This window comes from Somniosus microcephalus, chromosome 15, assembly GCF_052327205.1.
Source record: "Somniosus microcephalus isolate GS21.2 chromosome 15, FLI_Smic_1.0, whole genome shotgun sequence".
Taxonomy (NCBI): domain Eukaryota; kingdom Metazoa; phylum Chordata; class Chondrichthyes; order Squaliformes; family Somniosidae; genus Somniosus; species Somniosus microcephalus.
The window spans coordinates 64,891,700-64,905,053 of record NC_141001.1 but is presented as its reverse complement, the minus strand read 5'-3'; the positions used below and the strand labels follow the sequence as shown (position 1 = coordinate 64,905,053).

Sequence of the window (13,354 nt, the reverse complement as noted above, 5' to 3'; positions counted from 1 at the left end):
CACATCAGGAAAGGATGAACAGGCTGGGTCTCTTTTCTCTTGAAAAAAGGGTGAGGGGTGACCTAATAGAGGTCTTTAAAATTATGAAAAATTTTGATAGAGTGGATAGAGAGAAAATGTTTCCACTTGTGGGGAAGAGCATAACTGGAGGCCATCAATATAAGATAGTCACCAAGAAATCCAATAGGAAATTCAGAAGAAACTTCTTTACTCAAAGAGTGGTGAGAATGTGGAACTCGCTACCACAGGGAGTGGTTGAAGCAAATAGTATAGATGCATTTAAGGGGTGGTTAGACAAGCATATGAGGGAGAAGGGAATAGAGGGTTATGCTGATAGATTTAGATGAGGAAAGATGGGAGGAGGCTCATGTAGAGCATAAACGCCGGCATTGAATGGTTGAGCCGAATGGCCTGTTTCTGTGCTGTATATCCTATGTAAGTCGGAGTTACACGCCACCTCTCCCTCATTTCAATTTGCAGAGCAATGGATGTTACCGGCAGCCCTGCCAGGCCTTGGAAAATGGTGGACGTCGCTCGACCCACCACCAGCTGCCGATTGTGTGGCGGGCACCCTCTAAATGCAACTTTTTGCCGGTAACGGGTGGCATTATGTCCCCGAATTTTTCCCCCTACATTTTTTGACAGAGGGGTATGTTCCCAGACTCCCAGTAAAATAAACCCTAAATACTTACCTTCCATTTCATAAATATTTAGATCCACCAATGTGGAGAATAAGCTTTTGCGTACTTCAACTTTTTCTTGCAGTAAAAGTGTTGGATATTTTGGGTATACTTGCAACTTACTCTAAACTGCATTCTCAGCATAACCAACAAATTTTCATGTCATAAACAAGGCATTTAGGTTTTGTTTTTTATAAGAAAATCGTCCAAATTGTGCAATGCGATCCAAAGCACAGGTGAAAATAATGAAGGCCATGTAATAACGCAGCATTTAACTTATTCTCTTGCTATAAAGCATTGCCCCTGGGTATATTCAGGTTTTTTTGTGTGTTTTGGCTGCTAGTTGAATTGCCAACTTCTTGGGGGTTTTGCCAGCTTTTTATGAGCTGTTCTTCAGCTTTTGTGAATTTTAAAGGCTGGCAGATTTTGTAAAAATAAAAAAGGTTCTCTATTTATTATCAAAATCTTCAACTGATAGCTCTTATCTGCTCCTTTTAATTCACTCATAGTGGTCATCCTGATTTATATAGTGTTAATGATAACAGCTGCCAGCCAGAATTAGTCGAAACAAAAAATACTATAAGGAAGATTAAGATTGTAAAGTTAATTAAAATACTGTCATTTTCCTTTGGGTAGAGTAACCCTGTGGGGTAAAAATGAAATTAATTCTTTCTCAGTTGAGATAATGAGCAAGAAAATGACATCCCTCTAAACTTCTTGAGAGCTAATAATTTAAAATCAAAATTGTATAGCCATTTCTTCTTTGTGGGACATGGGGAGTTGACACAGTATCCTTTTACTATCAATGCATTGAGCTAATGTCAGCAGTTTGGAGTAGCTACATTGTAAATACAGTAATTTGCAATAGGCAGAAATTGATAAAATGTTGTGTATAACAAAGCATACACATAATAGGACTGCTATGCCAAGACTTACTGTGTAAATGCTATTAAATTGGGACTTAGCATCAAGGAAGTGAAGGCCATTCAGCTGATTAAGCCTGCTCTTTCCAACATATCACGATTATAAATTCTTCTCTCTTTACTTAATCTCTTGAGGGACGGGGTGATCACAGGAAATACATCCAAGAAGAGAAAACTGAGCCTAATTTCTGTCGCCGCCCCCCCCCCCCCCGTCTCCCCCCCACCCCCCGTCCCATCCCCCCAACCACCCCACAAAAATAATTGAGGGAAATTTCAAAGGGAAAGCTCTAGAAACAAGGCTGGGCCAGCAGGAGGAAAGTTTGTTCTAACTTCCCTGTGCAGTAAAATTGTAAGCATGTTGTTTCTGAATGCACTTGTGATTTTTGCAACTGGAGCAATTCTTCCCGATAGTGTTTTGCAGAGTATTTGATCACACGTGTTTATGTTTATCCCTATAACTTCCAATTTTATACCACTGTATATGAACTAAACTTGCATGATATCCTTTTCAATTGGGGATAAGCCTGCTCTACTCTGTCCGAACAATGTGGCTCAACTGCAACCTCAGAAGGGCACCCTCTTCTGCATCAGTATGACATTTTTCCCACTTCCCATACCAGCCATCCTGTGGCTTCGCAGAGTGACATTATCAATTACCACCACCTCCTCAAGGGCAATTAGGGAAGGGCCTTGCCAGCGACGCCCACATCCCATGAACGAATAAAAAAAAATATCAATTCGTGCCAAAATTGGCCTCGATGGTTTGGCTCACCTGTGTCCATTCTGGAGCGGAGAGTGAACTGACCTGTGTCAATTCAGTCTATTACATCCTTCCCCTCCCCCCACCACCCCCACTGAGCACAGCTATTACTGCCTCAGGTTGGAGAAAGGGTAAAGAGAGCAATGGTGAAGTGGCTGCTTCAGCACTTTTGACTTGGGACCCAGGTGCTTATCATGAATTTAACTTGTGTTTATCAGATAGTTAGTATTTTGGATTTTCATCACATGTTGTCTGAAAGCAAGATCAGAATGTTATATTACCATCGCGAGACAGTCAGGCTGCCAACTCATCTAACCTGCTTGCCCAACTCAATATCGTCATTGGGTTTCTAACACTTGAAAAGTAACATACCAAGTGGGGGCTTTATAATGATTAGAATCTTTCACTTTATAGACCCTGCAAAAAAAGATCCTAGTGCCCTCTACTTACTGTTAACTTCTAAATTAATTTTTTTTAAATCTCAACTTTAACTTTTACTTATTCTTAACCATCTTACTTGACATGTTAAACAAGCCTTGGCCCTACCATTTGAGAGATTCTTATTTGCTAAACTCGCTGAATAGCCTAGGATTTTCACCACGGCAATTTTTAATTTTACTTCGTGCTCAGAGCAAAAGAGGGTCAATAAAAGTAATTGAAGGGTCACAGTCATACTTTCTTCGTCTTGGATATTTCCCTTAAATTCACTTTGATTTTTGTTCTGCCTAATCGAGGCATTATAGATGTCCTAATGTTCCCATACAAATGCAAGTCTTTCTTTCTTATGTGCAGCTATGAGATGGAATTTCAGTTCAGAGATTTAAAACTCCAGGGATGCTGAATCCAAAGAGGCAATACCAATCCAAACAACTGTTAAGTGAGTTACCCTCAACTGACAGGGAATGCAAACATAGTCCTCCATCGTTTTTTCAGTGCTGTGGAAAACATGTACACATACAATTCTACAGGTTTTCAATGCAGATTCCCTTTTCCAGATGGATTAGGGTTAGGGAGAGGGCTACCAACATTTTGAAGGATTTTGTTTCTCTTCACCGCTAGACAGAAATTGGAGCCACGCCCTTTCCACCATGAGACAACATTCACAGCATCACCTATTTTGTTTGTGCATGTTGACTTATGTTCTAACATTGTGCAAGGTCCCATGAAACTATTTTAATCCACTTACTGACTAACAGGGCTGCTCGACATCAGTACACATCACTGCGTAGCCCTCAACTCACTCATATCTGCAAATGCAAGACATACGGCTTCTGCTTGTTTTAAGGCAGGTAATCAACTAATTGAAGAGAGACATCGCAAGAAAATACACAACTGATTATCGATAACATTGCAACCAATTTTGAAAAAGAATTCTTGCTTTCCAGTAAATTGTTATCTCTAAAATCAATTTCCATCAATTTATCATTACTTGTTTTACAATTCTTAAAACTGTTAATAAAAAAATCCTCACCAGACGACTAAACTAATGTTTCCCACTGCCAGAGGCTGGCTAGTAGAACTGTGTAGATCTTACAGCAGAGATGAGCAATTATACTGTGCATATTCCTCACAGTAGCAGTTTACAATACTACTGGTGCACATTCCTTACCATAGAAACTTGCAGTAACACTGTAAAGACAGCTGACTTTTAACTTTATTTGTCAAAATAGTTCACAATTAACTAAGAATTGGGTTTCAAACATCAGTCAAACTTTACCTTCTAAAACTCTGGCAAATATGTTTTCATTACTTAGAAGAAAATCTGTCCAATGTCACCTATTTGCTAAGAACTAATCACTCAAAAGTTTACTGATAAACTTCCCAGTTCTTTGATAAATCCTTTAAATAATATATCCAATGTCTTTTTCAAAATGTTTTTATCAATGTCATACATTAGCTGCATACAACAAGGAAGAAAAACCTAGATCCGTGAAAAAACTGTGTTCTTCGAATGAAGTGAGAGTAAACTATAAGGCACAGCAGAAGCTACATCAGTTCTCTCCACAAACAAGTGAAATGCCTGCAGAATCGTGGAGTCAATATTGACTTCAGTGTGACCGACCAGTGGAGCACGCTGGCCAGCTGCCCGTTCCCAGCGATTTTGAGGTTGCGGCCTCATTTAAATTTTGCAGGCAAGCTGCAGGGCGCCAAATAGTCGTCCCGAGGCAGCTCGCCAGATTGAGGCCTCAAGGCTGCATTGCAGGTGGAGTGAGACTACCAGCCCAATTTTGAAGTTGTTAATGCCAGGCGAATGCAGTAAAAATCGACCTCATTGTGTCTGCCTCTACTTTATAAACAGTCACTTCACACATTTACATTGAATATTCAAGTTTCATATTTAACCATTTATAAAACCTACGTGCTTCATAAACTGATGGACATCAGCAACTATGTTCAGGGCTGAACTTTGATGAGTGTGCCCGGGGACAGTAAACCAATACACAGGAGCTATTTTCTATTGCTGTTTTCCATTGGTGGGGATATCCCAATTTTTTTAACTTAAAACAGAGAATACCACTGATTGAATGGTAAAAGAGAAACATCTGGCGTAGAAGTGAAGCATAATCCAGCTAGGGACTAAGTTATAAAAAATTAATTTGGCAAACCCCCCCCTCACCTGACATAGTTCAAATATAGCTGTAGTCTTGTCCCACAGGGAACATGGCTCCAGGTAATAATTTACATAGTGATTTTATTAATAACATAAGAAATGTCAAAGGCAAAAAAAGTCAGTTTGGTCCATCAAAGTTCATTCTTCTACAACCCTAACTGTCCCTTTACAACATCTCGCCTTCATAATGAATGTAGTTAATGATTTCATCTCTACTACCTTGCCTGGCAAATTATTCCAAATGTTTATCACTCTTTGAGTAAGAGCGGCATTTATTTGCTCCCAACCCTGCCTATTTTGCACACACTGAAAGTAAGTCATCATTTCTGGTATGAACCCCATCTGGAAAATGGGTTTGCCAAATGGACAGCAGATAAAACCGTTTCAAAATCAGGCAATAAATTCATCACATAGCATATGGAAGAGACATAACTCTTTATCGCTGTAGCATCATTGCTCTTTTTAACACTGTAACAATGCATCATATTTCACAAATCACAATATATTTGCACACCCCAAATTAATTCTATCATGCAACTACACTCCTCCCTCTCTCTCTACTATTGTATACTTTTACATCTTTTTCCACGAATCCTACTCTGAGGCTTCTAGGATTGTATAGGAATTTGGAGGACATGCTTTAATGGCACTTTTTAATCATTGCTTACACCTCCAATTGTAAATTTAAGATAAAATGAAATCCACTGTCGTATATTTCTCTATCACAAGTAGGTATGCTTTTCAATGTAGAGACAAGTGGTCTGCATGCAGATCTACTTTAATGCCAGTGGTAGCAAGCTGACCTTTCTGTTTACCCCTTTTCTCCTTCTTGAGGCTGGCAGCTTGTGAGCCTGCAGCTGAGGACTTTGATTTTTTAGAAGGCTTTGGAACTTGCACATCTGTTACAACCTTTATATCCTCATGTTCGGCCTCTTGCACTGCTGCATGGAAATATTTGGAAAAAACAGAAAGAGAGATAAGGAGAGAGAGAAAGAGAAAAGATAAGAATAAAGCAGAGGGAGGTTATTCAGAGAAAAAGCAAAACAGTGGAACAGTTGTAATAGGTTTTAGGTAAAGAGCAAGTGATGAATTTCAGACAATATTCCTCCTCCTTATAATCCGAAGACATGATAGAATATCTTGAAAAAGGCACAAACCAGCTATATATTACATTTATTCTGTTACTATACATTAATTACAAGTTAAACTCAAGTTTAATCAAAAAGTAATTATTATCCCAGATGTAATATTAAGGACAACAATACTTGGCCTTCATTCCAACTACTTAACTGGGTAATTTCACTGCCAGTATAAAACCTGGTATGAATGGCCTGCTTACAAGATGAGATACACGACAACATTTTTGTTAGATGCTATCGGACAGAAAGCAGTCAACAACTTGCATTTAAACAATGTAGAAAACTTCCCAAGGCACTTCAAAAAGGCATCATCAGACAAAAGTGTATACCAAACCAATGAAGGAGATATTAGGAGTGAGCAAAAGCTTGGCCAACGAGTTGTGTTTTAAGGAGGGTCTGAGGGAGAGAGGGAGGTGCGTAGGCGGAGGGGTTTAGGCAGGGAATTCCAGAACGTGAGGCCCAGGTGACTGCCAATAGGGCACAGGTTGGGGGCGATGCAGAAGAGGCTAGAATTAGAGGAGTAGAGAGTTTAGAGGGGTTTGTTGGGCCAAAGGAGGTTACAGAGAGAGATAGGGAAAAGCGAGGATGAGAATTTTAAATTGGGAACTTTGGGGGACCGGGAGCCAATGTACAGCAGCAAGGTGATAGATGAATGGGACTTGGTGCAGGATAGGCTAAGATATGGGCAGCAGAGTTTTGAATAGATAAAGTTTACGGAGGGTAGAGAATGGGAGGCCGGCCAGGAAAGCATAGTCAAGTCTAGAGGTGACAAAGGCAGGGATGAGGGTTTTAGCGGCAGATTGGTTGAGGTAGGGATGGAGGCAGGCGATGTTAGAGAGGTGGAAGTAGGCGGTCGTTATGATAGAGAGGTTATGGGGTCAGAAGCTCAGCTCCGGGTTGAAAATGACACCAAGGTTGCAAACATTCTGGTTCGGCCTAAGACAATGGCTGACATGGGGTGATGGAGTTGGTGGTAAGGGTACAGACTTTGTGGCAGCTGCCAAAAACAATGGATTCAGTCTTCCCTGCAGTTAATTGGAGGAAATTGCAGCCCTACCAAGACTGGATGCTGACAAGTCTCTGACAACACAGAGGTAATGGAGGGGCTGAGAAAGATGGTACACATGTGGAGCTTGATATCATCAGTGTACATTTGGAAGCTGACCCCATGTCTACTGATGATGTCGCTATGGGATTGAAAGGATTGTTACTGGTCCTAGCCCCTTTCGGGCTACCCCAGATCAGGCGTATTCCCCAGACGTTCACCTTCAACTAAAGTTAGAGGTAGCCGAATCCTAAAGATGCTTAATTGGGTCTAAAGGTTCAGACTAACTCTCCCTAAAGGAAAGGAATGACCTGAAGATGTTACCATCCTCCAGATAGCACTTTTAATAAGTTTAGCTAAACTGTAGCCTTGCGGATATTATGAGGGTCCGGAAAACTCCTCCAGAATTCTGCAACTCCTCACCAAAGAGTGTACAGAGATTGAGTTTGTGAGTTTGATACAGAAGTTCTATGTGAGACAATTCTAAAAAAATATAGATTGATTAAAGAACCGACATGTAACTTACAGCTGGTGATTCAATCACAACATTAACAGTTCCAAATACAGAAAACTTACAATTCTTATTATCAGAGATCCTTATTCTCAAATCTTAACTTTGTTACATTTTTACATTTCTTAGTCTATTCCAGGATATCCACCAAAACCTTTGATACCCGAGACTCAAAGAGTTGAGAACTCACAGACCCTGCCGCTGAAGCCGGAGAATCACTTTGCCCCTTTCAGCGAATCTATCTTCCCATTTGAAAATCCAATTTTTATACCCTTTCTCAGTGGTATATCCTTTGAAGTTTTCTGCTGATGTAAGCTAATTATCTCTAGTCATTCTTCTGCTGACCCCTGCTATTCTTACAGTTAGTTCAGCTGGTAGCTTGCAGAATTATGTCTGCTGTGTTGGTGTCTCTACATTTAGATATTCAAAGCTTATCATAAAAACAATGTGGAGCAGTGCATCTATTTGATGTCATTCTTATGAAGTCTCCTGTTTGTATCTTTTTCATTTAGAACACCTCAACTGGTTGCACCATTGTTTTCTTAGCTACCTCAACTGTTTGCAACACATAATCATGTCTTCGTGTTTCATTTGATGTCATTTTTATGAAGGCATATATTTCTTTAATGTTCTGTGTTTCTTTCCAAAGTGTTGGTTTATAACACTTAAACTGGGTATAGCATTGTGTTTTCTCCAAGCTGCAGACTTTTAGGAACCTCCAACCTTTTACTTCAATAAGGCTATTATCTCAGTGTCAACAACTTATCTTATCTCAAAAGCCTGTATGCTGTTCACAGCTTTTGATTGTTAAGGCTTCCAGACTTCCAAACCCAGTATGTCATGTTTTAATAAGGCTTTTTCTTTCATAGAAAGTTGTATTTTTCTGAATATGTCTATTCCTTCACAGGATAGCATGTAGTTGAGTAAGATGAGGAGCCGAGGATAAATCCTTAGAGGACTCTGGAGGTAGGCGTGAGGTGGTGGGAAGAGATGCCATTGTTGGAAATGCTCTGGCCATAATTAGATAGGTAAGAGTGGAACAAAGCAAGGGTCGTCCCACTGAGCTGGACAATGGAGGAGCTGCATTGGAGGAGGATGGTGTGGCCAATCGTGTCAAAGGCTACAGAGACGATGAGGAGGGATAATGCACTACGGGCATTGTCACAGAGGATGTCATTTGTGACTTTGCTGAGGGCAGTTTCTGTGCTGTGGCAGGGACTAAAACCTGATTGGATAAATTCAAACATGGAGTTGCAGGAGAAATGGGACCAGATTTGGGAAGCAACACATTCAAAGACTTTGGAGAGGAAAGAGAGGTTGGAGATGAGGCGGTAGTTTGCAAGCACAGGGAGGTTGAGGATGGCTTTTTTTTGAGGGACAGTACCTGAGGAGAGGGAATCATTTACAATGTCATCTAGCATGCAGGCCAGGAAGGGAATTTGGGTGATCAGCAGTTTAGTGGGGTTGGGTCAAAGGAACAGGAGCTGGGGCTCATGGACAAAATGAGCTCCGAAAGGGCAGAAGGAGAGATAGGAGATAAACTAGAGAAAGACGTGGGTTCAGGGCTAGGGCAGTAGGGAGCCTGGGAGAAGGTTTAGCTAAAGGGAAGGGAGGGAAGCAGTATCATAATGTTTAAGCAATAGAATATTAAACTATCTAATTGCTAAAGCATGCCGGTTTGCCAAGAGTTTCCGCTTTGGGCACAATTGCCGATCTGGGGGCAAATTGTGCTCAAAATTGCGCTAGTTTTCATAAGTGTTTCTTTCCCCACGTTTCTGCTCAAACTCATTTGCATATCACTGAATGTAAAATCTGCCATAAGCCAGCAATTGGGGAGCGTTTTAGAACGTCATTTAAAAAAAACCATTTTGCATTAAAAAATTGATACATTTAAGAGTGGTGACTTGGTGCAGTTTTACCAATACAGCTGAAAATGGCTTTATCACAAAAAAATAAGCATTTTAATCACTGTCTAGTCCACCACTTGTGAGGAATTCAATTTTAAATAATTGGAAATGACTTTAAAAAATCTATACACACCCATTTGCTAGTTACATTGGTGTAGTCAGTTTCTTAGTAAATTTAAAAAAAAAACAGATTTAAAAACTTTTTAAACGCACCTAGTGTCCTTGCGCTTAAAAAAAGGCTTAATTTTAAGAGCCTCCTCAAAGACCCACAAATGGGCGCAATTAGCAGAAACTCGCAATGGTGATTAATTCGATGTGGGGGCGTGAAGAGTTTTGTGGGCGGCGTTGGCTTCTAGCGTGATGATTTTTAAACTAACTCGATTTGCGCCAAACCTAATTTATGCTTAAAATTCCACAAACTTTTGTGCTGGTCTGGCTGATTTCTGGCGAATTGCGCTGAACAAAACAGCACAACCAAGCGGTAAACTCCTGCCCCCTGTCCAAATACTGATCTACATCTCCCAGCCCTACTGCTTGTGAATTTAATCCCTTGTAAGTTAAGTTTAGCTCAATAGTAGCATTTTAAACCTATTATATCAAGGCTATCCCCACCCACCCCATTATGGCATAATCAGAAATCTCAAACATGACAAATTGATCACAACAATGCCAACTATAATCAGGATCAAATGAATATATCACAAGGATTTGTTTATTTCAGGAAATCACAAGTCAAATTTGCATATAAATTTCACAGTGAGATACTTGCAGCATACTAAATAATATTGTTATTTTGAAAATCTAAGCTTAGAAATTGCTGTTCATGTACTATTCAGGAATATTTACATAATATTTTCTGTTTTCACTAAGTTTAAATGCAAGCTATACCTCACATATAGCAGGCCTGCCAATCAAAAGGAAGAAGAACTTAATAAGCTACGAATTGCATTTAGAAGGTATTTAAGCTGCTGAATCAGTAGTAGGCACAGATGTTTACTCATTATTCACTAAAATGGGGATTGATGGTAATAGCCCCTCCCCCAAAACACTACGTACACCAAGCAGAAAGCAAGCAACACCACAACCCCAAGGTTGACTTTGATGCAGGGTTCTCACAAAATACAGCCCTAGGAAGTCTAGGACCATCAGAATCCCAGCAGGTGGTCAGTAAAACCCTGCTGCCAGCCAGCACACTTAATCCTCCCACAAAAGAATCACTTAGAAAGAACGATAGGTTTGTTTCTGAAACAAGGCACAAGCAGCAAGAGGCAGCATCATGCCAGTTCAAAGTGCCAACATTAATGCATTGCACAGTAAGGGAAGTAAATGCACGATATGAGATTTGAGCATTGTGTTGAGTGTGTATTTGTCATTGGGTAAAATATAGCAGGAGTCCAGTATAAGATGGCAATGGATGATATTGGAAGAACTTAGCATGAAAGTGGTTTGGGCATGGTTACTTTACAGATTTGGTTTGTCCCTTAAAAAAATGAAAATGATGAAGCTGTGGCACATCTTGGACAGCACCTGGAATTAGTGGCTGACATTAGTCTTCCTTGCTACATTGTTGGTTCTGCTGCTAATTTCTCACTGGCCTGTTCACCCTCTTACTTATTATGGCTTTGCCTTCCCGATCATTAACCTCCATGCAGAAGCCTCACTTCAGTGTGAAGATGTGGCACATGTAGTAGAGGAGAATTATCCTGGAATATGAGCAGGGGGTATTGGGGGGAGAAATTGGCCCAGACATTTTGAAATCCAAATGGTAAGTTCAGTAATAATTCTGGTTTTAGCATGAGTGTTGTTGTATCGGCACTCTGCAGATACATCTGGTTGGCACATGGGTGTCATGGCCATGGCTGCAGAGGGACCCATTCTTTCATTCTTCACTCACCTTAAAATAAGACTGGAACAGATGACAGCTTGACATGAATGCATAGTGGGAGCTTCTGGGAAAGTTATCTTTGACCTGCATGATTCTGGTTGTCACATATCACGTCAAGTGCGTAAATTTCCTTTTGGGTCAGAAAGAACACAGTATTATGTACAGGGGCTTAAATGACAACGTGGGTGCACTTGATTGACCTTCTGGACTCTGGAAAAGCCAGCCATTCTGTAGGATTGCTTGTTGTGTTGCAGTTGTTGGTCTTGGGCAAAAGTGGTTGAGTCATTGATCCTATTGAACAATATATGTGTGACTTCCTTGATACAGTTGTGGACAACAAACATGCTAACAATGTAAATGTTCCCAGTGCAAGCCTGGAAGAAGCTTGAGACGTGAAAATTGAGGGCCATGTTGACTTTGACAGCCCCCGGCAGTACCGTATGAATGTCATATGTTGATTGGAAGTTTTCCTGAATGATTGCTAAGCCCTCACTGCCTCTATGCTAAACCTCAACCTGCTAGAGCATGTCACTACTGCCATTACCAGGCAATTGGTACAGGATGGGAATACCACAAGGAACCTGCCTTTGAATTTGAATGAAGCTGAGGTTAGTGTCGGGTCACGCACGGAGGTGTTAAGTTCTGGCATATATAATTCCAGCAAGAATGCCACTGGAGAGGAGAATTTAGGCTATACACTTTCGCAGTATTCAAAGTACAATTTGATAATAGCTTGGCAGAACTTGAAAGTCCTCTCTTGACTTTGACTGTTCTTTTCTTCTTATATTTTCACAAATGAAGCATAAATATCAGTATTGAAATTTTAAAAAATTTAAATAAATTTAACTACGTTAAATATTCCTTAAATTATTAAAACATAATAAATTGAACATTTGAAAGGAAATCTAGAACAATTTATCCCGCAGTGTTTTACAAAATATAAAACTAGAATAAATTAAAACACTAGATAGAATCTGTAGCTTTACCTTATCTGTTATTTTAAATACAAATATTATCACCATACCAAAAAATGATACGGATGGAAGGTGCCTGCCCTGCACCACCCACTCCAACCCCACCTCCTCACCCAGAAGCTAACAGAAGTTGCCCCCGTGATCCATTTGTAAGGGGCTACTTTTAACTATTCAAAAAATATTTCAGTCCTCCTGTTCAGATGTTCAGGTCTCAACCCTGGCCTAGACCTCCAGATGGGCCCCCCTTCTGCCCTTCCAGTTGGGTGGTATGCCTGGGTTCACCAGGTGTACCTGTGCCAACCATATGCTGGGTTTCAACTGAGGGCTGGAGCATGGGAATTCCAGCCTTCTGGAGGCCCCACCATGGCTCCACCCCTCTGCATCACTGACCTTGTAAAGGGTGGGCAGAAGCTCCACCCCTTGCAAGACCAGTGATAGCAAAGAGAGCCCTCTCCAATCTGGCACTGCAGTTCTCTATGGTAGTCTGAGCATTCATGCTAGCCGTTAAGACTATCCTCAGAACTTCTGTGGTGGGGACATTCACTGCAAATCAGCTTGGAGCCACCACACACTTCAGGGTGGCCTTAATTAGCACCCCCCTCTATCCCTGCTATCTGCTGCACATCCTGGTCGATTGTCCCTCATGCCTATACGTATGTGTAGTGTATGTGCCTTTAAGTCAGAACTACTTTTACAGCTACTGTAAAGTGTAGTACCGGCAGTGACCACACCAGTATATAAGCTTTGCGCATGCCTCTGTACCCCCAGTCTAGAGACTACCCTCCTCCAGTAAAGACCTGTTTATTGTTAATGTACAGCATCCATGTGATTATTTAATAACAGCATATCCACTGAACCACGGATCCAACAGTGGCGACGAGTGTCGATTTGAATCTACCTGCAACATTAAAAAAAAAAT

The 13,354-nt window shown here is 40.7% G+C and overlaps 1 protein-coding gene across 2 annotated transcripts in view; it reads right to left on the bottom strand.

Annotated features, from left to right (window-relative positions):
* Positions 1-13,354, bottom strand: part of tub (TUB bipartite transcription factor) — a 337,777-nt gene that overhangs the window by 57,206 nt on the left and 267,217 nt on the right. Inside the window, exon 4 of one of the 2 annotated variants that reach the window (XM_086007914.1) lies at positions 5,778-5,915. The exons of the other annotated variant lie outside the window; for it this stretch is intronic. Coding sequence (XP_085864040.1) covers positions 5,778-5,915 — 138 coding nt within the window. The remainder of the gene's footprint in view (positions 1-5,777; positions 5,916-13,354) is intronic. 2 annotated transcript variants of the gene reach the window in all.